The sequence below is a fragment of the Nannobrachium achirus genome (genome assembly GCF_963921795.1).
Source record: "Nannobrachium achirus genome assembly, chromosome: 17".
Classification (NCBI taxonomy): Eukaryota; Metazoa; Chordata; class Actinopteri; order Myctophiformes; family Myctophidae; genus Nannobrachium; species Nannobrachium achirus.
In genome coordinates this window covers 32,222,689-32,250,266 of record NC_137824.1, presented here as the reverse complement: position 1 = coordinate 32,250,266, position 27,578 = coordinate 32,222,689, and the positions used below count along the sequence as shown (strand labels likewise).

General features: G+C 43.9%; 1 protein-coding gene across 2 annotated transcripts in view; it reads right to left on the bottom strand.

The window, feature by feature from the left end:
• The window catches only part of gabrb2a (gamma-aminobutyric acid type A receptor subunit beta2a), a gene marked incomplete at both ends in the record, with an annotated part of 68,345 nt that overhangs the window by 4,025 nt on the left and 36,742 nt on the right, over window positions 1–27,578 (bottom strand). For both annotated transcript variants that reach the window (XM_080745567.1, XM_080745568.1), the window contains 4 exons: window positions 1,290–1,534; window positions 7,295–7,447; window positions 8,872–9,009; window positions 19,277–19,359. In XM_080745567.1, the coding sequence (XP_080601693.1) occupies window positions 1,290–1,534; window positions 7,295–7,447; window positions 8,872–9,009; window positions 19,277–19,359 (619 nt within the window). The remainder of the gene's footprint in view (window positions 1–1,289; window positions 1,535–7,294; window positions 7,448–8,871; window positions 9,010–19,276; window positions 19,360–27,578) is intronic.

Here is a 27,578-nt window from a genome sequence, read left to right as displayed (position 1 = left end):
TGAAGTTAAAAATGACAAAAAAGCTAAACAATAGCTTAGATCAGAGATGGGCCTGCCAACCATTAAATAACCACTATATCAGAGCATCACATTGACCTTGAGAGGAGAAGAAGGTCATCAGCACATTATCACCTGAACAGCAATGGTGGAAAAAGTACTCAAATGTTTTACTTAAGTAAAAGTATCAATACTGCAATGCAGAAATACTCTGTTAGGGTGCCCTCACACCAAAATACCTATGAGAGTGGAATCCCCGTTCCGCCAATGCATTTCAGTGAGAAGGGAGCGATTTTTGCAGAAATCCTCTGCTGGCATGAAACCGCTTCACTCTCATTGAAATGCATTGGCGGAACGCGGATTCCACTCTCATAGATATTTTGGTGTGAGGGCACCCTTACAAGTAAAAGTCCAGAATTCTAAATGTACTTGAGTAAAAGTACAACAGTATTGGTACCTTAAAGTAAATGTCCCGATTAAAGTTCTACAACTGTATACAAATCTTTTGCGTCGCGTGACCCATGTCGCAACGCATTGTGAGCGTGTAGATTGGCTATTTTCAAATGGCTGAAATGTTATATATAAGTGGTTAATGTATGTCTTGTAATAATAATCAAAATCTACAAAGTAACTAGTAATGAAAGTGTTCAAATAATTGTAGCGGAGTAAAAGTACAACATTTGCTTCCGAGATGCAGTGGAGCAGAAGTCTCCAGTGTAGACAATTGGAAATGCTCCAGTAAAGTAAAAGTACCTCAAAATTGTACTTAAAGGAGTAGTTCACCAATTTTCAACCTGTCTTCATATAATAGGTCCTCACTAATGGTCATGATAAAATATCACAATTTTTTTCTACTTAGTCCAAGTCTCCTAGGAGAGCTGTGGGAAGTTCAGAATCCATAGTCTTGTGACATCATCATTTTCCAAAAAAAAAAATTATCAATATTTTTGAAAAAAAAAAAAAAGATTTTTATTATCGCGAGAACAATGGCTTCCACTTTAAAATTGCAACTTTTCAGGAATAGAAAGCCTGCAGTTTCTATAAGCTGGATTGGCAATCGATGATGTCACAAGACTATGGGTTTCTGACCTGCCCACAGCCCTCCTCTGAAAAAAAAAAAAAAAAAAAAAAAGAAAAGCTATTTTTGAGTGAGGATCAATTATATGAACATAGGTTGAAAAGTGGTGGAGTGCCCCTTTAAGTAAATGTACTTAGTTACTTAACACCACTGCTGAACAGTACAGCCTGGGGTTGGTACGTGCACACAGCAGGCCCGGCACCGACACACGCACCTTGTTGGGGTCGGACCTCATCTTCTCGTTGTTGGCGGTGGCCGCTTTCTCCGCCGCCTTCTTCTGCCGCTGGGGACCGCGGCCGAAGAAGATGTAGTTGACGAAGGCGTACTCGAGCAGCGCCAGGAAGACGAACACGAAGCAGCCCATGAGGTACATGTCGATGGCCTTGACGTAAGGGATCTTGGGCAGGGTCTCTCTCAGGTGGGTGTTGATGGTGGTCATGGTCAGCACCGTAGTGATCCCTGCATGGAGGTCAATGTGCAGTCCACAGTTTAGACCAGTGTTTCTCAAACTTACAACATTTCAGGGTCTCCCCTTATTAACTCAAATGGACTTTGGTTCCATTTGTACACTGTCAGGCCCCTTTTCCACCGGAGTTGAACCGGTTCAGTTCTTTTTTCCCCCCGCCTAATATTGTACCAACTCATTGCATGCCAGGCCCGATAGTCCCGAGATTATTTCAATGTCTTTCCCTGCCAGGCCCGATTGTCCTGAGAATTTCCCGTAAAAAAAAAAAAAAAAAAAAAAAAAGAATTTGACCCCAAAAAATGTAGTAGGCATGATAGAAATCGCGAAATTGCATGTTTAACCCCCATAGCAACCCCATCTATCAAACATGGCAGCCATCTTTGTTTACATTTTAGGAAAACATAATGGCTTCTATCTCATGAATGCATGAACGGATTTCAATTCGGATTTTTTTGTTTGAAAGCTGTTAGCAATGTGGACACACGTGGTGCATTATCTAGGCATGGGTGTGCATGATCCGTGCACTATGAATTACATGGAAGTCTATGGAGACCAGGGGCATATGAGAGTACGAAGGTATTGTTAAATGGCAGGGTATGTGTTAAAATGAAAATGAATTGGTTCAGAACTCTAAAAGTTGGTTTGGAACTGGAACCAAAAAATGGCCACCGGTTCCACGAATGCACCAAGGTTCCAAGAATCTAGAACGGAACCAGTTCTAGAACCAAAGATATTTTGGTGGAAAAGAAGCCTCAGAGTTACAGACTTGTATGGGTCAATTTAGACCTCCCCCTAAAGGAACCAACAGAGTTCCTGGAATCCACTTTGAGAACCACTGGTTTAGACCAGTCTAGACTTAAGCCCCTTTTCCACTACAGGGCCGAATCAGAACATTCCAGAACCAAGAACTTTCAAGAACCTGTGAAGTTCCAGGACCAAGTTCTGCTTAATTTGTTTCCATATAACCAGACCTAACCAGGAAGGTCCCAAAAAAGAGCAGGTTCCCAGAACTCAAGTTTAGTACTACATCAAGGGCAGGACCTAAAAAGAGTTCCCAGAACCTTGTCTGAAACCAGGCCAAAACCAGAACCAAAAAAAAAATATATATATATATATATATATATAAATAAATAAAAAAGTTCAGGTTCTGGAAAGTTCTGGTTCCGCCTCGTAGTGGGAAAGAGGCTTTTGACACTTTCTAAAGTTAATGACAGTACACAGATACAGAATATTCCACCAGGGGGAGCTCCACAGACTTTGAACCTTGCAGATTCAAAAGCTATATGGGAAAGAATTCGTTTTTGAGCGGTGCCTCGGCGCTCCAACAAGTGTTCGAGTGTGTATGTCTGTCTGTCTGTCTGTATGTTTGTCTGTCTGTCCGTATGAATAGGCTGTATGTATGAGGACGACACACGTCCTAGGTATGTTGGAAATTGTATGAATGTACTTATTTATTATTGATTATATTATTCTGTATGACTGCTATACCCCCCCCTCCCCTCCCCCAATACATGACAGTTCATACAAACACTCAAAGGACAACAATGGAAATAAGTTCCTGAGCTTTTTTAGGTGTTTTATCCTTTCGACAGGTATGTACTACAAACATATGCTCATGTATACATATTTGTCAAATGACAATCAATCAATCAAAAATAGGCAGATTTACTATCATCGCCTCCACATGCTCATATGCACATAACAAGCTTCATGAAGCCAATGTGCAGTCAAATCGGTCTGACACTAACGCACGTGTGTTGGCCTCGCATTGACACAAATGCGACATCAGGTGTTGTAACATGAAAGGCTGTGAGGACGTGTTTGATGTGTGTCCTCACATACACAGGACACGTCGTTACAGACTGACCTGAAAGAACGAGACCCCATATGGACAAAAAACATCCCCCCTGACCACCAAAAGAGCAACTGTGTGTGTGTGTGTGTGTGTGTGTGTGTGTGTGTGTGTGTGTGTGTGTCTGTGCGTGTGTGTGTGTGTGTGTGTACATGCGTGCGTGCGTGCATGTAAGTGTACGCGTGCATGTGACTGTTTTACATGTGCTCGGCGGAAGGTTTTGGGCCCAGTCCAATCGCATATCGAAACAGACAAGGAGCGAATCCCGGCGGCGATATAAAAAGCACAGCATTCCCCCCGCTAACCATCTGCTATTAGTCACAGCACGATTCACCTGCTTTTCTCTGACATCCGTGCATTGTGTTTGATACGTTAGTCATCTGTATGCACAATCTGCATTTGGTCAGATTCACGCGGATTATAAATAACTCAGCAGCAGCCAGCAGGCAGCATCGATGTAGCTTGTCGCTCTCTGCTCTACTCTACTCCACTCGCAGACACGTTCCGCCTGTCTCTGTTCTCTGATGTTCAATAGATCCTTAAAGCGCTGCTTCTCAAACATTTTCGTGTCGAAGAACTCCCCAAAATGTATATTTGGCTGCGGACCCCCATCTGAAAATATTTTGTGCCAGCGACCCCATCAGTTTCAAACAAAATCCAAATTACTAAAAATTATTCAAACATTTTCAAGGTTTTTCAAAAATGCTTTGAAAATAGCCCAAGTTCAAGCTTGTAGATCAGCTACTTTTTAAATAGGGTGGTTAAATTGTTCCTCAATTTACAGCAGATCCCCATGGAACCCCTATCAAAGCACTCCTTTTCAGTGCTTCACATTATTGTTCCAACATGCATTACTCCGACGCTGCGTTCGTCCGACTCTCCCTATTACTAACCCTATCTCTAACACTAACCCTAATCGCACGTGTAGCCACGTAATCGGAGTAATGAGACGTCGGACTGACGTGTGCCCCCCTCCTTTACAGACCTCACTTTGAGAACCAGTTTGGGACTGTTACCCCCACGACCCGATTCTGGATAAGTGGTTGAAGATGGATGGATGGATGGATGGATGGATGGATGGATGGATGGATGGATGGCTGACCAGAGTCCCTCGGGGCTCTATACTGGTGACTTATATATCAAGCTCAAAATGTGTGCGTTTGCGAAGCACTGTGAGCTTGTATATCTGCTATATTCGGTACAATACGGATTGCTGGGGTCTAAGGGGTTAAACAACAGATGTGCATTTTTACATTCGCCGTTTGGGGCTCAGTGTTTAGGCCCTCGTGGGCCTCATGCACTCTCTTCAGGAACCAAATGCCTTGTGACAAGAACGCCACACACAGAGAGCTCAACGCTGCCTTCCTGACATCTTCTGTTTTAGTCCAAAGGATGTTTAAATGTTTTGGCGTTCCATTTTGACATCATCCTTTTATATCAACATATACAAGTATTATGCCAGTTGCTGTTGCTGTTGCAGGTGGAAACCTTGTATGTCCAATAACACCGTTACTGTTCAGGAAATGGAGAAAAGAACCTGTGTTCCAAATGGATCCAAAGTAGTTATTATTATTTAGTCACATACATATTTTTTTTTTGTGTATTTGTAGTTACTTGAATATTTCCTATTTCCAATACTTTTACAGACATCCCAACTTTGAGATCAGCATTTCCGGGAGGTCCCCTGTGCACGTGCGCACAGCGTGCGTGTGCGCGAAAAAATGTCTGTTTTTTCTTGGATTTTATTCATTTTTCTACGGTTAAAAATGGTTAAAAACTGTTAAAAACGGTTCTGCACAGCGGCGGAACCATTTTAGGCTTAATATAATCGGTTTAATTTATAGCATGATGTCTTTCTTACCTATTTGGGAGAAAGTTCTGACACTCTCACAGTGAGACACACACAACAGCCTGCCTGCAGGCTGCCGTGCGTCGCACAGGCTGCAAGATTGACAGTTCGACGACGAATGAGAACACATTTATTTGCATCGCGGGTCGCAGATCCGGTTCTAGACCGGATCCAGCCGGATATAACAAGCATTTGCGGGAGCGGCCGGGATTTCCGGGAGGTTCAGTGCCACTCACGGGTGTCCGGGAGGAGACATTGATTTCCGGGAGACTCCCGCAACATCCGGGAGACTTGGGAAGTCTGCTTTTACTTCTACTCAACTACCAGATCCAATCCAAATATTGTACTTTTACTCCACTACATCAATTTGAAAGTTTTAGTTACTAGTTGACTTTGCAGATATAAATGCTTAATATTACCAGTAAGACACCTAGGGGAGCCATGTCTTGGCCATCTGGCCAAAGGGATTTGGTTCCCCTGGCATCACAGGGATCTCCATATATGGCAATAAAAGGGATTTGGTTTCCCTGACATCACAGTGATTATATATTAGCATTCACAGATATGGCCTTAATATTGGTGACATCAGGGATCTCGATATATGGGCATAAAAGAGATTTGGTTCCCCTGGTATCACAGGGATCTCCATATCTCCATATATGGGCATACAAGGGATTGTTTCCCCTGGCATCACAGGGATCTCCATTTATGGCAATAAAGGGATTTGGTTCCCATAACATCACAGTGATGTCAGAGCTCTCAGTCAGCACTGAATTATTATGTTGGCCAATAGCAGGGACGTGCTGGCCATTGGGAAAAACGGGACAACTCCCGAACGGCCATTAGGAAAAAATAATAATAAAATGTCGGCCTTTGTTCCATTTTGGGGGCTGGGCGGCCAACAAAGTAAATCGTCACTGTCGGGCAGAAACCTTATCTCCAAGTTTCAAATTTGTACAGGGCTTTGCTTTGCGAAAAACGCAAAGCAAAGCCCTGCTTCATCATACAAGGCCGTCGCACAAAAGTAGTGAAAACAGCAGATCTACAAGCACACAACGCCTCGCGGTGCGAGGCGTTGCATGCTTGTAGATCGGCTGTTTTCACTCGTTTAAATCATTTTTAAAATGATAAATACAAAACAAAAGGTTTTGGACATACAAGGTTTCCACCCGACAACGACAAAATATAACTCATGTAATTGGCCCACTGGCTTGTCACTTTGTCACAAATCTCTCTATAGCGCGCAATGAGGGCCTCTCCAACTCTTTTTCCTGGGCTGAATCAGGGGCCCAGCATGTCCCTGGCCAATAGTCTGGAGTGGACTATTCTCTGAGTCTGAAAAGCTGGGATCTCTGTCTACAAGAAAGGAAGAAAGAAAGACACAGCGTGTGCTTCAAGGTCACACTGTAGTGCTTTTCCCGCTGCCTATATTATAGTCTTTTCTAAACAGCAGACAGCCTATCAGCAAGCACGATCGAAATCAGCAGCCAATGAGAAATAACTAAAACTAAACAGAAGGCTAAAATGCAGGGAAAGAGACAGCGTTTCCTGTCAAAATGAAGATCAATAAATCATAAGGAACGAATCACCTGCAGCTTCCATATGCAAATGACTCATATTCACATGATTTAAAAGCATTGCACATTGATGAATCTAATCCACAGCTGTCCACCCTCCCTCTCATAATATCGTCACTGTCGGGCAGAAACCTCGTATCTCCAAGTTTCAAATTTGAATGTTTTTTCGTAAAGCCAAAGCCCTACTTCATCACACAAGACTAGTGAAAATAGCCGATCTACAAGCACACAACGCCTCGCGGTGTGAGGCGCTGTGTGCTTGTAGATCGGCTATTTTCACTAGTTTAGATCATTTTTAAAATGATAAATACAAAACAAACGGTTTCGGACATACAAGGTTTTCACCCAACAACGACGATATACTATATGGCTAATAGCTCCCCTTGAATGGATTTCTTATCAATTAACTTTCGATTATAACCATGGGGTAATGAGTCATCAGCAACCAGGAGGAGGGGGGGATGGGTAGTCGTACCCAGGGCCACTCTGGCCGCAGAGGCGTCGTAATTGATCCAGAAGGACACCCAGGAGAGGATGGTGATCAGGATGGACGGCATGTAGGTCTGTAGGATGAAATAGCCGATGTTCCTCTTCAGCTTGAAGCTCAGGGAGAGGCGAGGGTAGGAACCTGAGGGAGGGAGGGAGGCAGAGAGAGAGAGAGAGAGAGAGAGAGAGAGTGCTGGATGCTCGAGATGGAAGATGGAAATAGAATTCAATAGAACAGAACTGAATGACGCCCACGGGGGAAGCTATATCTTCCCCCGACAACAAAGAGAGCGCGGCATATCCACTGCCAGCGCATTGGTGCTGGTTCTGATTTCTTTTCTTTTTATTTATTTATTTCGGGTTTTTTTTGTTGATATTAACCACTTGCGTCCTTTACGCGCTGAGGCGAGAACTTTCAAAAGCTTTCAAACAATTGGCGTCTTTTCAAAAATAATTACATTTTCTTTCACTTTCAGTAGGTTGATTTGAAAAACGGAATACCGTGTTCATGGTTATAGAACAGATCTTATTGGCCTCAGAAATCGTGTATTTTTTGCATGCATTGAGACTGCCTCGTGTGGGTTGTTTTCAGTGGTGTAAAGTAACTAAGTAGATTTAAGTACTGTACTTAAGTACAATTTTGAAGTATTTGTACTTTACTTCAGTATTTCCAATTTCCAATACTTTTACTTCTACTCCACTACATCTCAGATCCAAATATTGTACTTTTCTCCACAACATGTCTTTGAAAACCTTTGCTACTTGTTACTTTGTATGTATAAATGATTAGATTATAAAACATACGTACATTAATCCACTTTAGCCATATTTTATACTTAGGCTATTTGAAAATAGCCGATCTACAAGCTCACAGCACGTCGCTATGTGAGCTTGTAGATCTGCTATTTTCAAACATTTTGTACTTTTACTTTTGGTACTTTAAGTACATTTTGATGCCAATACTTTCATACTTTTACTCAAGTACATTTTGAATTCCGGACTTTTACTTGTAAGGGTGCCCTCACACCAAAATACCTATGAGAGTGGAATCCGCATTCCGCCAATGCATTTCAATGATAAGGGAGCGTTTTTTGCAGAAATCCTCTGCTGGCATGAAACCGCTTCACTCTCATTGAAATGCATTGGAGGAATGCAGATTCCACTCTCATAGGTATTTTGGTGTGAGGGCACCCTAACAGAGTATTTCTATAATACAATATTGATACTTTTACTTGAAGGGTACTGTCACCTAAAGGGGTACTGTCACTTTAAAAAGTAATCTTAAAATATGAGTTAATATTTTTATGATGTCATTGTGGGAATGCACAATTATAAGCCAATCAAATTAATTGACTGTACTTAGACTACCTACTGTACTGGTCAGCTGTTGTTGGGGGCGAGGGGCAGATTACACTGTGACATGAGTTTCAGACTATTTCAGACCGTTTTCAGAAAGACCACGTGACCACGTATCATACTATTATAATTTTGGGGCGTGTCAGCGGGCCTTTAAGTAAAATATGCGAGTATACTTTTCCACCACTGGTTGTTTTCCTAGCCTTGTACCTGTGGAGAACACCACGTTCTTGGAGATGAGCTTGTAGTCGACGATGGAGAACTGGGGCAGTTCTATCCTGTCCACCCCCGACACGGCTCCCTCTCCACCTCTCCAGTAGAACTCGATATCATCAGTGGTGTAGCCATCTGCAGAGACAAGCCCCAGAGACCCAGAGAGTGCATTAACATTAACCGCTGTAGTGGCGAGGGAAACGGAAGTTACAACGCCACGCTCCGCTACTAATGGTGCTGTTAAAGGATTAAGATGAAATATACAGAACATTTGAGATGAAACTCAGCACCCTCAAGTGCAGCGTTGCCTGGAAGTACAGAGTGAACTGTCTGTTCAGCAGGTGAGCCAAGTTCATGGAAAGTACGGTAAAAATGCATCATAGCTGTAAAGAGTATAGACACAGAAAAGTGGCTGAAAGGGGCCTTCAAGAAAGCCTCCAATGTCATTGAATTTCCAAAATTTCCCAAAACTACAAGCTTGTAGATAAGTTATTTTTGCTGATCTACAAGCGTGTAGTTACTAGAATGAACCTGAAAAGGTTTGCCTATGTGTTATGTAAAAAAAAAAGTAAAACAAAAATCTTATTTAAAAATGCAGCACTTTTTGTGCTGCTCTATGAGTGTTTTGATACCCTGACACACAGTGGATGGCTTCTATTAGAGTTCAATGTAATTTGACTGTCTACTTTCTTTTTTTTTTTTTTTTTACAACTATTTTCTGTTAAGTTCCATAAAGGAGGCACTGTGATTGGCTAGTAGTCAGTTTAATTTAGACTTCTGCCGTGCCTAAAGTGTGAAGTTATGCCTAAAGTGGCGCTATTATGCCCTAACCATAAGCTAACCTTAAACCCCACTAAGCCACTGCCGCCAAGTGGCTCAAGGGTAGAGCGGCCGCTTGGCAACGAGAAGGTTCCCAGTTCGATCCTGGGCTCCCCCAGAGTTACTGTCGAAGCGTCCTTGAGCAAGACGCTGAACCCCTAATTGCTCCCGAAGAGCAGGTTGGTGCCTTGCATAGTTTCCTCTGCCATCGTTGTATGGATGTGTGTGTAATTCAGCCTTGGATAAAGGCGCTACACAAATGCACCATTTTACCTAACCTGTCCTTAACCCTAACCTCACAAAAACTATACATAAACGTAACCTTAACCTCACAAAAAGTAGCATTCTGTCAGCAGAAAAGAAATTCCACGGTTTTGGGAAAAGTTTGTGGGCAGAGGGATTTGATGCCGGAGGTTGGGTGAAGTATTGGGGCGGCATAGCTCAGGGGTAGAGAAACCGTTATTAGAGCACGAAGGGTTCCCGAAGGGTTCCCAGTTCGAATCCGGGCTCCCCCTGAGTTAATGTCGAAGAGTCCTTGGGCAAGACTCTGAACCCCTAATTGCTCCCGGTGAGTAGGTTGGTGCCTTGCGTGGTTTCCTCCGCCACCGGTGTATGAATGTGTGTGTGAATGGGTGAATGTAATGCACAATCTATGTAAAGCGCTTTAGATAAAAGCTCTATATAAATGCACCATTTACCATTTAGGTCTGAGGGTCTAATGAGAGGCACGCCATGGCAGCTGATGGAATGGGGTTTCGGCGGGCTGTATCTGAACGTCACCCCGCCCCCGTCCTTCTTGTCCCGTTCTTGCATTCAGCCAATTGCAAGGAAGGGCGGGGCTTGGCAGAAATATGGTTACCATTAAATGATACGCTCGGCTCGCCCAGTGTGTCAAAGTGTCCCAAAGCAAGACACTAAACGCCCAACAGCCCCCTCATATTTGGCCTCATAAAGAATACAATGTACAGTATACTATTTCACACAATGGTGTTGCTTGCTGAAAATGAATGATTTTGTGGTGCTGCGGGAGAACAAATGAGGCTTTAGGAGCCTGAAGAGGGATGGCCTGCAACCAACGGAGAGCGTCATGAAGACAGAAGGTGCTGTTCAACAGCCTGCATGTCATTCATCAACATGGATGGACTGTTCCACAGTGTCTGCTAAGCAAATGGTAAAATGGTAAATGGTGCATTTATATAGAGCTTTTATCCTAGGCACATTACATACTGTAGATTGTGCATTACATTCACCCATTCACACACCGATGGCAGAGGAAACCATGCAAGGCACCAACCTGCTCATCGGGAGCAATTATGGGTTCAGTGTCTTGCTCAAGGACACTTCGACACTAACTCTGAGGGAGTCCGGGATCGAACTGGGAACCTTCCAGTTGCCAAGCGGCCACTCTACCCCTGAGCCACTGCCGCCCCCCCCTGGCCACTTAAACCCTAGACTTGGTGAATTGGACCAGAGAGTTTGCTCTGTGCTGCATCCCATGCGCTGCATCGCAAGCATCACATGTGCTACATCCCATGTGCTGCAACCTAAGCATTGTATGTGCTTCATCTCATGCATCATATGTGCTGCAAGATGCATCCCATGCATCACCGCATCACATGCTGACTGCGCTGCATCCCATGTATCGCATGCATCTCTCCCTTCAGTATTCCATTTCACAACAATGATAATAACAGGCAGCACAACCTATTTAGACAAAATTAATAATTAAACCCTGAACCTTTGATTTATAAAAAAAAGGACTCTGCTGACGTGTGTTGACATTCAGGTATTTTAACCCACAAACACTTCTTCCTCTAACATTGTTTTTAAGGACTCAACGTGTTCCTTTGCTTAAAAGGTTTTTATTTCAACGAGAATTTAGAAAGATTAAGAACAGAATGGAAGTCACAGGAGCAGGAGCGGCTGCGATCGAAACCTGGAGTGCAGCTGAGGTGCGTGTAGCGACGTACAGGAGCCTGGGAAAAAACGGACATCAAATGCGCTGCCCGCCCCACCCCACCCCCTCCGCTATCTACATGAACATCCTGGCTAGTGCAACCCAGCATCACCCCAATTAGCAGCTCAAGTCCACCATGCTGGACGTTTTTGATGTGCAGCACTGATCAGCCGAGAGCGGCCTCAGTTACAGGCAGGAGAGGAGATTCGGAGAACAGAGGAGTAGGCCTGTCACAATTATTACATAATCGTCTAATCGCAATTATTTGACATAATCGCAGTTATTTTGTCATAATCGTCATAATCATTGAAAATCTTTCATACAGTATTTAAAAAAAAAGTAGAATAACGTAGATCGTCTATTTCCACTATCAATGTTCTTTTTAAGTAGTAAGTTGTCAAATATGTCAGTCGTTTCTTTTTATATTTACATGTAGGCGTCATGTCTGCCATGTGCAACTTCAAAGCCTACAAGCCAAACAGAAATGTAATTGTCAACGACAAAAACACTATTAAATCGTTAATCGCAATTATTTGAGTGACGATTAATCGTCATGTAAAATGTCATAATCGTGACAGCCCTATAGAGGAGAGGGGAAGAGAGGAGGATAGGGAGAGGAGAGGAGAATAAGAATCAAGAAGGTTTTATTTGTCACTACTCATACAGATGTAGCGAAACGCAATTTTGACTGCTAAAGTACTGTAGTAATAAAAAAATCTGGGAAATTGCAAGTGGGGTTGCTGTGAGGCGAGTCACGAGGAATCCACTGGGAGATGAATTCCGTCTAACCATTTATATTGTGATATCAAGTGAAGCATGTCCAAAAGCTTTAGTTTTCACTTTTCTGCTGTGCAGCTGCCCAACACGGTTAACATTACTCAGAAAGTTTACAAAACACAGGTTCACTTTGCTGCGAGAAAAATCTGTATTCGAATACAATAGTGTGTTGCCTATGACAACCACAATAATAAGAAGCCTCGAACAGTATCCATGGCCCTTTAGTTGTAGACAAACATGTGTATACCCTATAGCAGAAAATATATCGTCGTTGTCGGGTGGAAACCTTGTATGCATGTCCAATACCGTTCGTTTTTTATTTATCATTTTAAAAATTAACTAAACTAGTATAGCTGATCTACAAGCACACAACGCCTCGCACCGCGAGGCGTTGTGTGCTTGTAGATCGGCTGTTTTCACTACTTTTGTGCGACAGCCTTGTATGATGAAGCAGGGCTTTACTTGAAAAAAACGTGAAACTTGGACATACGAGGTTTCTGCCCAACAGTGACGATATTATACTGTCGTATATATATACTATACAAGTCATAGTAACAGTACCTAATACTACAAGTAGCTATAGAGTAGAAGAGAATAGGGGATAGAAGAGGAGAGGAGAGGAGAGGAGAGGAGAGGAGAGGAGAGGAGAGGAGAGGAGAGGGATGGGATGGGATAGATCGGAGAGGAGGTCACCATGGCCTCTATGTTGATGCTCACTCAGTTTGCATCAAGTCCATTAGTTTTGCTCCACTGTCTCTCGCTTCTAACATTGTACATTTTCAGACAGAAGTCTGTCCACCTATTACATCACTGGACTCGTCTAGAGAGTCCCAACAGAGAGACACCGAGAGAGAGAGAGAGAGAGAGAGACAGAGAGGGAGAGAGAGTGAGTGAGTGAGAGAGAGAGAGAGAGATGTGAGCTTGTAGATCAGCTATTTCAACTAATTTAAAATGTGAATAATAATAAGGCATTAGGGGTAAGGTAAGGTAAGATAGGGCTTAGGGCCCTACAGTATGTACCGGTATGTAGGATCATGGACGGATTAACCCCCGCGAAGGCCCCTGGTCAATAATTTTTTAGGGCCCCCCACATCCTCCACCATAACCTCCCCTCCTTCCTGACACGCACTACCCAGCTCGGATTTTAAGCCATGATGATGATCTGTGGGCCAAGAAAGCACCTGTAGACAACAGAGGAGGGGCCCACACATTTGATTTTTAATTAATGTATACATTTAATTTGAGTAAATTGTCAATAACTACACGGCCCAATTCCCCCAAGGGCCCCTGGCAACGGCCCCACCGGCCCAATGGTTAATCCAGCCCTGTTTAGGATGGGTGTTTATTTGCATGCTTAGGGAGAAATCAATGTTTGCTCATCACAGGGGGAGCGACGCTACCGCACTTAACATACAGTAGTATTTCGTTTTTTTGGACAACTAGCCCTTACCCGTTCAAAGATATGAGCTCCAAAATGATGTGCAGTGTGTGGGTTATGGGGTGTGCACTGTGCACACAGTATATGAGGGATGGAAAGTAACTTTAACTGGTGCTTGCATGATAATATGTAGGAGCATCAATGTAAGAAATACCCGTTTCGTTTAATGGCTATAGAGATACTGTGTACCGATCTGCATGATTTTTGGACAACATCTGTAACAGGGCCAGACAACCGCCCACCCGCCTACACACACACACACACACACACACACACACACACACACACACACACACACACACACACACACACACACACACACACACACACACACACACACACACACAGAGCTGGTTAAACATGTTGCCTCATGCTAGATGCAGAATAGATATGCCTCATGCTAGATGCAGAATAGATATAGATACACCATAAAAATGCTAATATACAGCATATGATTTGTGAAAGTGACAAACGGGCTTCACAGTTATGTCAGGTGTGTTCATATGCTAATGGTGATGCGATTTCAGATCAATTGCTCCAGCCACTGAGGAGAAACGCTGTGACAGACAGACAGACACTCACTCAGACAGACACTCACTCAGACAGACAGACAGACAGACAGACAGACATTCGCAAAATTATATGTTTGATGGACCCTACCCCACCCCCAAAAGCGAATATCCAATGCGAGCTTTTATCAACCGTTGCTAACCTGGCAGCTTGCCATGCTGCCAAGCTTCTGTCACCTGTCATAGCTGTCAATGTTATTTCGCCTTCTCACACACACTCATTTGCAACATAAAGTAATGGCAAGAATAGGAAAACCACGATAACGCGACAGTGACTATGAACCAGCATGTATTTTTCCAATGCATTTCAGCCAAAATAGCAGCTTGTAGATCGGCTATTTTTGAGACACTTGGTTTAGAGGTAAATAAGCAGGTGTAAAGTAACTAAGTACATTTACTTGAGTACAATTATGAGGTATTCGTACTTTATTTTAGTATTTTACTTCTACTCCACTACATCTCAGAAGCACATATTTTACATTTACTCCACTACATTTATTTGAAAACTACTAGTTACTTTGTAGATTTTGATTTGTATTACAAAACATACATTAACCACTTCAACCCTACAGTATATACATTTCAGCAATTTGAAAACAGATGATCTACAAGCTCACAATGTGCCGCGATGCGACACACTGTGAGCTTGTAGATCTGCTATTTTCAAAAGATCTTTATATATATATTTTGAAAAATTAAAATGGGACATTCTGCATAACAAGTACTTTTACTTTTGATATTTAAGTACATTTTTATACCAATACTTTTGTACTTTTGATATTTAAGTACATTTTTATACCAACACTTTTGTACTTGGGTTAGGGTTAGGGTTAGGGTACATTTTGAATTCCGGACTTTTACTTGTAACAGAGTATTTCTACATTACAGTATTGCTACTTTTACTCAAGTAAAACATTTGAGTACTTTTTCCACCACTGGATATAAGCATGCCCTCCCCCACTTCTAAAAGTAGCACTGCACCCCTGGTGAGCGACACGGTGGTATGGTGGAACATATGAATCAGCCATAAGCCGCGCTACTGAGTGGCTTATAAACAACCATCCACCAGGGCTTCCGCAGCTCTGTTGGTTAAAAATACATCAAGTTTATCAAGGGAAGTGCGAGTTCTCCGGGCTCATTAGTCTGAATAAAACAGCATGCTCTGGCATGAAGCCAGTTCAATGTTCAAGCCGTCGCCAGTTAATCCATATGAGAGCAGATACTGCCTGCTGATCAAAACTGCTGCCTGTGTGTGAGCCGTACAAGCGTGTGTGTGTGTGTGTGTGTGTGTGTGTGTGTGTGTGTGTGTGTGTGAGTGTGTGTGTGTGTGTGTGTGTGTGTGTGTGTGTGTGTGTGTGTGTGTGCTTGCGTGCGTACGTACGTGTGTGCATGTGGATGTGCGTGTGTGTGTGCACGTACATGGGTGGATGTGTGAGTGATAATGTGATAGTACATGTGCTGTGTGCGTGCGTGCGTGCGTGCGTGCACGAGTATGATGTGTATATACAGTTCACGTGGGTGGATGTGTGAGTGATAATGTGATAGTACATGTGTATGTGTGCGTGAGAGTGTGCGTGTGAGAGATGTGTTTTGTGTGTGTGTGTGTGTGTGTGTGTGTGTGTGCGCGCATGTGTGCGCGTGTGTGTGTGTGTGTGTGTGTGTGTGTGTGTGTGTGTGTGTGTGTGTGTGTGTGTGTGTGTGTGTGTGTGTGTGTGTGTGTGTGACAGAGCAGGGGGAAAAAAGGAGCCAGAGTGATGGAGAGAGATAAAAAGGCTGGAAGAAAAAAAGAGAGGGGGGGGGGGGGAAGATGAGATGGAGGGAGATTGAAAAAGTGAGTGAGAGAGTGCCAGAGAGACAGAGAGAGAGAGAGAGAGAGAGATGGGACGAGATCAGAATAGATGAGAGGAGATGACAGCACAATAGCAGAGAACCAAAGCAAAGTGTTTCCTGACCCACAATGCACGGCAAAAGGCCACCGCGTTAATTGACCCGTGAGGGAGGGTCTCAATTTTTACACTCTCCGGGTTCAATTAGCCACAAGGATTCGTGCAGTGTTGCTTGTTGCTGTGTGATCAGCGCTGCAGCTGTCTGGCAACAGTGTGATCAAACCAAACCAGGACTCCTGCACCGCATACACCCTCCACCCTATACCAATGGTTCTCAAACCATGGGGTGGTCCCCAAATTATTTTGGGGGGGTCCCCAGATGTTTAGCTAAATGTGAAACATATTGTTTCATCACTCAACAGTAAACAAACCAACATACAGTATACCAGGGTTCCCCAATAGGCAGCCCGCGGGCCATTTGCGGCCCGCGGGGGGCAACTGTCAGGCCCCCACCAACCCCAGTAATAATGGTGGTATAAGAGCAGCAACAACACTAGTATATCGTCGTTGTCAGGTGGAAACCTTGTATCTCCAAATGTGTTAGTTCTTTCGCAAAGTAAAGCCAAAATTCTGTAACCCAATTTTTCTTCACCCGGTGTCAATTGTCTAGTGTAATCCTAGCCGCTACACTCCTTCTGCCAACCTGGGGAGAGCAACGGACTGACCTCATGCTTCCCTCTATGCATGAGGAGTCCAAGCCGTGACTTTTCACCTGGACAGGGTGGGAGTTTCACCGGTTGCACATATCGCGTGGACAGAACACGTTATTCCAACCAGTTCCTTTCCTTTGGGTGCTGGCAGTATAGAGACCAGGATTACTGTATGTTTTTGTGAGGGTACCTAACCTAGGGGGCACGAGAAGAACATGCAAACTCCACACAGAAAGGCCCTTTTGCAAACCCCAACTAGGGTATGGGCACTGACGACGCGGAGGAGAGAACACAACCTCAGCGCCCTCAGCGGGCAACCGAAGCCAGGACCGTCCAGCTGCGAGGCGACATCGCGCTACCGACTGCGCCACCGTGCCCGCTAATAACATTTGAATCCTGAAAAATAACAGTTTTGGACATATGAGGTTTCCACCCGACAGCAACAATAATCCATGTCTCCAGGGACGCACATGAAACACGGAGAGACCCTCGTCTTTCTCTCTTATGTTCCTGCTCTCTCTTTCTCTCTCTCTCTCTCTCACTGCCTCCTCTCACTCTCTCTGAGCACTGCATTACGTGCAGTAGCCTAATTACGAGCACTCTGTCCTTAAGCCCATTGTGCTGTACAGTCAGAGGCTACGTTAGGGGGAGGTCAAGTTGCCCTACAAGGGAAGATGTTACTCCAACCTTCTGTCACGGTCACCTACCTGCCAAACACCTCCCACAAACACACACACACACACACACACACACACACACACACACACGCACGCACGCACGCACGCACACGCACACACACACACACACACACACACACACACACACACACACACACACACACACACACACACACACTACCACCACCACCACCACCACCATGCACGCCGCTACAGCTTTCGGGCGGCCGCGGACGCAACCAAAATAATTAGGCTGGATGTTATCAGTCACAGAGCCATTAGTGATGTGTTATTTTTAATCTTTCCGACATCGTGGCTATCGCTCCCATCAGCTTCTCTCAGCGTTTCCTCACACACAGACAAGACATCTAGACACTCCCACCGCGCCGCCTCTGGGGGGGGGCGCTACTGAGCGTCGAATCCAGCGCTGGCGGGTTGGGTCTAGTCAGTATATGTGGGAATCTGTTTGTTCTTTCAACTGTGTGTGTGTGTGTGTGTGATTGTGTGTAACTGTGTGTGTGTGTGTGTGTGTGTGTGTGTGTGTGTGTGTGTGTGTGTGTGTGTGTGTGTGTGTGTGTGTGTGTGTATGCGTGCGTGCGTGCTTGCGTGTGTGCGTGCGTGTGTGTGCGTGTGCACCCACTGCACACAAAATGTTGTTGAAACAGAGCTACACTTCCTAACCACCTGCCCACTATACCAATACATCAGAGACACATACTGTACTTCCCACAGATTATACACACCCAAACTGAGTTTGAAAACATGACCAACGACAAAAAACTCCCATACCTAGATTACCTACAGGGAGAAATACAACAATGTGCTAACAGAGCAGCAAGATTTGTGCGCTGTTGTGATGAAGGCTATGGAACGGAATACAAACACCCTAAGGACTACAAACGACAGTATAAATTGAGTGGCCTCTAGACCTACTGCACATATAAACAGAGCTGCTACCTTTAAACACCTTTTAAATCTGGGTTTTCTTTTCAGTATAATACTTTTTTTTTGTCCCTAACCCACTGCAAATGACTGCTGCTATTTGTTCCAAGAAGCTTTAAAACCTACCACATGTGCATAACACCAAAATGTGACATAACTCTGTTTACCCAATGATGTACCCCTCCAACTGTATATACCGGTAGGTTCCCCCTTTTCAACTGTTTTTATTATATTTTGACACTTACTTTGGCAATGTCAATCTCATGCCAATAAAGCTCCTTTGAATTGAATTGAGTGTGGGGGGGGGCGTGATTGGAAAGGACACCCGGGCTCCAGACGGAGCCGCTCGATTGTCCACGACACTGCAAGCGGCGCGAAGGCCAGCGGACCTTGGTCCTGCTCTTCGCCCCCGAGCGCCGCAGGTGCGAGTGGCCGCGAAGAGCGGGCCAGGGCCGCGCGGCCGGCGGAGCGCCGCGCGAGTTACGAAGCCGTGGTGAATGCAATCGTTATATTTATGCCCAGGCCGTAAGGCCTGGGCAAACCCACGATAAACGCCCTGTCCAAGCGACTACAATTGAGCGCTCCCTAGCTCCGCTTCAGCCAATCAAAAGCTTCGGTGGGCGGGGTTTCCCTGGAGCCCGGGTGTCCTTTCCAATCACGCGTGGGGGGGGGTTGGATGGTACTTACAACTCTCGATCTCCAGGGTGCAGTTCTGCTCATCCAGAGGGTACCGCCTCAGGTCCATCATACAAGCTGCTGTGGTGGTTATCCTACACACACACACACACACACACACACACAGACACACACACACACACACACACACACACACACAGACACACACACACACACACACACACACACACACACACACACACACACACACACACACACACACACACACACAAACGTCAACAGTGACACCAGTGTCAATGTGCAATGCATTGCAAAATGAGCTGTATTAGTGAGCAGCAATAGGGAACTTACTTTCAAAATGTAATAGATTACACATTACTTAACATTTAAAGTAATAAATTGCATAACATGACGTCACATTACAACATTACTTTCTGTTCCAAGTAATGCATTCTATTACATTTGTCGCTCTCACAAAACACAAAAGTATGATATGAAATGTTAGAGGGGAAGCTAAATGGAATGGTGATGACTGCCACAATCATGTTATTGGTATTAAAATGTATTATATTTTAGTAGCCTACATTTCAATGCCATGATGAAACACAAACAACTCAGAAGCTGCAGCGCCCTCTATCTGCACAGTTTGCGTTGCATTATCATAAGAGTGCATGAATTAGTTTGAAGCTAAAAAGAATAATAATAAAAAAAAATACAACTATTGTTTCATAAATAACAGTTACTGAAAGTAATGATTTACTTGACAGCAACCGTAATATTATCCAGTTTGTCAAAGCAATTTCCAAACAACAACTGAGAGTGAGTATTATACACACATAACATATAGCTGCCGGGTGAGCAATAATATAATATATTATAATAATGTGTGTATATCATAGGGCAGGGTTCCCCAATTAGTTTTCCCCAAGGGCCGAATTATGTCTAGGGTACCAAGCCGAGGGCCACAACATTGCAGGGGGCGACGGCTGCGTTCCTGCTACTCCAGCGACAGTTCAGATATCATCGTTGTCGGGTGAAAATCTTGTATGTCCAAAACCGTTTATAATTTATAATTTTTTAAATTATTTAAACTAGTGAAAACAGCCGATCTACAAGCACACAACGCCTTGCGGTGCGAGGCGTTGTGTGCTTGTAGATCTGCTGTTTTCACTACTTTTGTGCAACGGCCTTGTATGATTTGGCCGCCTATTGGGGAACCCTGTCATAGGGGCACCCTGTAGCAAGTGATTATTCAGCTTTATGAGGAAGGCAACTCATTCATAACTCTGTATTAAGAACAATGATTTATGCCTTTGTTCTTCTACTCATATCTCCACTAGCGGAACATGAAAAAAGATCTGCCTTGGAGTTTGATGACCTTGAATAAAAATAACACTCCCTTCTGGCCTAAGAATGCAGTTGGGCTGTCCTGACTTCAACATCTCCAAATTCTCATCTCACACCTTATCTTTCTCCTCGGTGGATCTCCTTGTGTGTGTGTGTGTGTGTGTGTGTGTGTGTGTGTGTGTGTGTGTGTGTGTGTGTGTGTGTGTGTGTGTGTGTGTGTGTGTGTGTGTGTGTGCGTGTGTGTGTGTGTGAATATATGTCACAGTTTTTTTGAGTTTCAGTGAAATTGAGAACAGGAGCGCTCGTCGTGCGGCGTGGGGCGGAACAAGCGGTCGCTTTGATCCACAACAACAACAGCGACAACGTAGCGTCGGCAGGAATGATATCGCCTCACCCCACGGAGGTTAGGGTTAGGGTTAGGCATAGTTTTACTGAGGTTAAGGTTAGGGTTAGGGATAGAGTTAGGCATAGTAAGCTAATGGCTAAACACAGCTGTGCTAGGCTAGTAGATAAACAACGAAAGAGGTGTTGCAAACGAGTGATGTCAGCGACTACACAAGTGAATGGCTGTTGTCGCCATCTCATGGTGAATACGCAGAATTACACAGGTGCGCTGATAAGAGACTATCAAAGTGAATTGATCCAGGTGTAGGGTGGCCATTCGTCCGGATTTACGCCGGACAGTCCGGTTTTTGACCGTGCTCTCCTCCGCCCAGCACAGCCTCACACCGAACGGTCCAGTCGCTCCTCCCACGCTTGTGGATAAAACCGACGGCGAGTAGTTGTTAGAAAGCCTGGTGAGGCGAGGTTAAGTAGTTGTAGAAGATGAACTGCAGCTCAAATTTGCCCAAAAGATGCCGAAACGAAACGTCATTTAGCCAACATGGAGCAAGATAAATTAGTTAAAAAAGAAGCGCAGAATTCACAAGTATCATGCACTTTGCAGCTGTGTGTGTAACGGCTTGATGTCAGCAAAGGAAAGGTAGATGCATGCGTTGACTGACAGGCAATAACTTAATGTTCTGCAGCTATAGGTTTTCCTCTAGTCTCTAGTAACAAAATAAGTGGTATAATAAAATAAGCTATGAACTTGATTTTTTTTTCTTTTACTTTTTTATCAAAAAGTGTACAAATTTGGAATAATATGTGGGTCCCTGGCTGGCAAAACATATTTTGAGAAGGGGATCCGCGACTACAAATCAATTTGGGGGTCCCATACAGCGCGCCCGGGAAAAGTGTCCTCCTTTCTGAGGTCCTGCTGGTGGCCACCCTATCCAGCTGGTGTTAGGGGTGTGTGGTGAACGACAAAACGAGCGCTCTTACCCCAATCTGACTGAGTTACCCAAACTGACTGTAACATACCGGTATATATTATTATATATATATTAAAATTGGCTACTGGGAGGACGGGTAAACTCGGCATGTGCATCGACAAGGATTTGGGGGAGTGCGGTGCCCGCCGCCGAGTTGTTTGGATATAGCATGCACACACACACACACACACACACACACACACACACACACACACACACACACACACACACACACACACACACACGCACGAACGCGCGCTCACGCACACACTTACATCTTTCTACTATAATAGACAGGCCAGCTCCTGGTGTTGTTTAAGCATGTCATTGATAGACTCTCACACCACTGCTTCTACAGATTCCTCCTTTCACACATACATCGCTGCATTTCCACCCTACATTCCTAGCTGCTTTCCCTGAACGTATTGTACCTGCACGATGTACAATTAAACAAAACAATAATTTAATGCTATGACGCGAATTACATCATAGTACGTCCATTAGAAACCTATAGTTCCACTGTGCAGTGTACTTACGAGTGTAGTAGGCCTACTGTGTCCCCTGGTGGCAGGAACAGTGTGGTGCAGACATTACGACACACACACACACACACACAAAATACATGAAGAAACAGTGCTTTTTGTGGGCAACATGGCTTGGAGCAGTTGTGCGTGTGTGCATGTGAGCACGCGAAGCGTGCGATTTCTAGATATGAGTGGCCGCGTCAGCGGCCGCGAATTTCTAGTTTTTCAAATAGAAGGCAACCCAGAAAATACAGACTGGTTTTTACAATCGATTGTGCGTTATTCCCCAAAGTCAACGATTATTCAGGTTTTGATAATAAATTTGACAGTCCTAGTGCATGAACGAGGCACACACACCTAGGCGACTCACACGATCCTCGTTCTTTTTTCCCATTCATTTTGCTGTTGTTAATCCTGGACCCGAGACTTTTCTTTGTTTTTGGATTCTTCATTCACCAAGAAGGAATGTGACACAAAAATAAAATCCTCCATGCGGTGAAATATTCCTTCCGATCAGCCACGCCCAACGTTTGTGGGGACTGTGATTGGTGCAGTGTTAGCTGAGCTGTGCACTTTGCTGTGATTGGTCTACTTTCCTGGGACACTGGGACGCTCATACAGACCAACCCTGGTCTAGACAGCGCGCTGTAATAAAGTTATTATTATTGACTGACTCACAGAACGCTGCCTCCATGCAATTTAAAACCATGCAGCAAGTCTCTAAAGCTCCTGAAGAACTATCACCCCCCTCCGTCCACTCAGGCCATGATTCAGCCTAACAGCCCTTTACCTCCACCTCCTCTGTCACCCAATTAAGAAATATTACAAGAGAGGGAGTGCCTTACCGTGATTATTGGCACGGTGATGCGGTCAGGAACGAGGTCAGGAAGTGCCAATAATCACGGTTAAGCCACGAGATTAGACAACAGTTACCATAAAAAAAACTATAAAAAAGTATTCATATTGTGGTGAATTTTGCTCTCTAATAACCTTCTCTGCGAGTGTTTCTCTGTTTTCCTGGAAATACATGGGGTCTGACAGAGACACTGGGCCCTATTTTGATTGTCTTATGCCCACGTCTTATGCGTTAATTAAGAGACAACGCTACCATCTTATGCCCAATCCTTATCATGCCGCGCTGAACAAAAATAGCAATATTTCATTTAGGCCACCCTGCAGACCATACCAGGCTATATTTCTTTTTTTTTCTTTTCAAATCTTTTTTATTAAGGCACAGTGTCACAATGAGGCAGGTACACACACAAATTGATGACACCCCAAGTCCCATTCCCATCACAATAATCATTGGTACAGAGTAGCACAGGATCTGAGGCCATCACGGTTATGTACAAATTCAGTATAAAGAGAAACCCTGCCCATTCTCCCCTCCATATACCCAATTTAGTGTTAAGCCAATTCCCCCATTCCCATACTCTACGCTAGACCCATCCCTGCTAATCCCCATAGTACTCATTGGGAGGGTGAAGACAACAACGGGCCTCCTCCGATCCGTCATGCCACCATCTTCTTTTCACCTGGCATTAAGGAGCTACCTGAATCTTTTTAAAAGCACAATTATTGTAAGGTTTGAATGGTGGTGACGAAGCCATGCAACCAGGTTGGAACCAGCAGGATTGAGCTGTAAAGCATGGTGATACAGAAAATGAGGAGCCAAGCAGAGATTTAAATGGGAGCTCTGAAGGTGCTGCTGAATCACTGGGATACCAACTATTCCTTTCTACCCTGGAGACAAGGAGAGAGGAGTAGGGTGACCAAATATTCAGCCCCTCAAACCGGGACCCTTAAATCAATGTGCACAAACCGGGACCCTTAAATCAATGTGCACGTTTCTTGTGCACGTGCGCAGCCATTCAAGCACGTTCACGCATGCGCACATGCACTGTTTTCTGATTGGTTAGGTGAGCATGTTTACATGAAAATGACATGATCATGATCCAGTGAAAACAACTATTACCCATTATTGTAATTCTGACGAAAACCGTGACAATTTCGTAGTGAATGTTGAAAATGGGGACATATTAGAGTATTAGAGGTATTTGTCTTGACTCAGGACACGCAGCTTGAAACCAGGACAATCCCCGGACAAACCGGGACGTCTGGTCACCTTAGAGAGTTGTACAGTACTGAGAGAAGTGACCAGTCCAGTGATCTAGAGACCCTGTCTACAAACACAGATCATCACAGTCTCACAAAAAGGAGCCAGATGTCCTACCTCCAAAGACCTACAAGCTTTACAAGTAAAATAAACTTCTCATTGTTTGATGATTTTATTTTATTTTAGAGCGGTCCTCTTTAATCTGTAAAACACATCATAATTCATACTGTTACACAATGATGTTTTCTGGCCTGGACTGCTGGCCTAGCGATCCGGGCACTTAAGCTCCATAGAGCTACCAAGTTTGACGTCATTTACACATCCTACCAGGTTCACGTTATTTTCACCCCATTTAGAATTCCCAATGACTTTTTTCATATCGCGTCATATAAGAACTGTGTTCCAAAGATAAAAAAATTATCTCAGTGGTTTGACTCATATGGATATGAAGAATCAATTGATGGTGAGAAAACGCTAATGTTATTGTCGCCGAATTAGTTAAATTTTCACCAGAAAAAGACTGCATCAAATATTAGTGACTGACTATCATAAACCATACAGAGCCACCTCCCCGGCAATATCGCAGAAACCGTTTGTTTATTTTTGGACCACAATGCTTATACTGTATGAGACGATTTTAAGATGACTCAATCTTATTCTCCATAAAGAAATTACTTCCGTGAACCGGGGGATGAGCAAGGAACGGCAAAAAAGAAAAAAATTAAGGGGTTCTAATAAATGTGAAACTTGAAAATTGCAACAGATCTGTGTTTTACAAGTGACCAAAAATAATTCCACCGTGTAACAAAGTACCGTATGTGTAACAGGCTGGTGGAGAATAAAAACAGTGGGACACATACAGCAGGTAACAGCAGGTTCCAGCAGCTAAGGTGATGTCCCAGCTGACCCCCTCTCTCTGACACACTGCACAGTGTTTCTACCTGCTATACAAACAGTATACTGCACCTACCCTCTCTACCAGCACCTCTGCTCTGAAGGGCACTGAAACACTCCAACAATAACTGTAGAAGACATCAACCACTTAAACCCTCTAGACCAGGGGTCTTCAACGTTTTCTGTCCAGGGACCCCTTAGTTGAGAGAGAGATGAAGCAGGGACCTCCACAACCCAACCATAGATTTCATATAGTTTCGTCGTTTGACAGCACAATCTTCAGTGTATTTTGGATTCATGTCAATTTGTGTTTTCAGATATTTAACCACTTGAACCGTCAATACTTAATAATCTTGACCTTTCACTCTGTACTTAGTCTGCTCTTTTTCCCCTCTACACCAAACCCCTTTGCCTAAAATAGCTGGGCGCGAGGCGTTGTGAGCTTGTAGATCAGCTATTGTTGGCTAAAGTTCTCAGAATATGGACGCTAGCTAGGTTCAAATGGTTAATTTAAAAAAGGAGAAAAAAAGTTTCTATCACACAAAGATTTGGAGGACCCCCTGTAGTAACTCTGACGACCCCCTAGGGGTCCCGAACCCCCTGTTGAAGACCCTTGCTCTAGACCTGAGTTGGCTCTGTACTTCGATCACTTTTTTCCTTCCAAATCTCATCACCAAAAATAGCTCAGATCGGCTATGTGCCCCCTGGAATATGATTGCTGGGGTTCAAGGGGTAGTACACAAGTACAAAATAACAGCGCTAATATTTATCAACACGCAATACAAATGAGTATTTGCATTGTGTATAGCACAACACAGTGTTAGCTGAGCTGTGTAGTACGCTGTGATCGGCCAACTTTACTGGGACATGGTGTTTGATGATTTAAACTAGCTTGTTGCGTTCGGAAAGCCGCGTTCGGTATAAAACACTGGAGTCTTACCTATAACACTTGGTACAGCCTTTGTACAGCCAGTACACAGCCTTTGTACACCGACCACTTGGTACAGTCTGACACAAGGTTCCCACACATCTTTACCAATTAATTTCCAAAACTTTTCCAACCCGATTTCCAGGACTATATAACAATAATTCAGCTCAATAACGAGTCGCTTACTCCAATGCGCAATGCCCAAAGACAGGTAGTGTATGCCAGTGGTTCTCAACCTTTTCAGGCCGTGACCCCCGAAATAATCATATTTGAACTGGGGACCACCCACCCTGACGAGCACTAAGAGTAGAGGAATTTTGTATAACACAGGTTTATTGTGAAAATAGCCGATCTACATGCTCACAACGCCTCGCTTGCGAGGCGTTGTGAGCATGTAGATCTGCTATTTTCACAATTTCTCCTCTAATATTTGACAATTTGGCCAATGTTGAATTTGTCATTTCAGAGGTATTAACAAAATCAATAACCAAAGACAATGCATAGCTATTTTTTCCAGGACCTTCCAGGACCCTTGATCAATTCCAAAACGTTTCCAGTACTGGAAATCTTTTTTTCTAATTTCAAAATATTTCCAGGAATTTCAGGACCGTGGGAACCCTGCTGACAAGATAATTGACACTCTGACAAGGAGATTGACAGTATGGCAAGGTGATTGACAGTCTGTCTGACAAGGTGATTGACAGTATGTCAAGGAGATTGATAGCCTGACAAGGTAATTGACAGTAAACAAGGTGATTGACAGGATACAATGTGATTGACAGTATGACAACGGGATTGACATCAACACGATTCCTGTGGCTGCATTCGCACATGTCCACTCCATAAAAACCCGCCTCCCAGGCATAGATTTCAAATATTAGTATGATTCCAGCAAATAAAAGAACCAGATACTTTTTTGTCAAACTTTACAGAGTCTGTTCTTACCTTCGTGAATGCTCTACAGCTCTCTCATACACAGTAAAAAATATATATACAGCATATATATATAGTGTACAAATGTAACAAAGATGTACCCATAAGGTGCTGCTTTTCCATGTTCTTGTGTTCTTATGAATGCTGTTACTGCCATGGCGACTGAATTTCCCTCGTATGATCAATAAACGTCTATATAGATCCACAGATCTGTCTGACACAGATACGAGGAGCCCTTGCATGTGAGACTTGTACTGTAATTTTACTTTACATCTAGAGGGTTCACTCCAAGCGACAG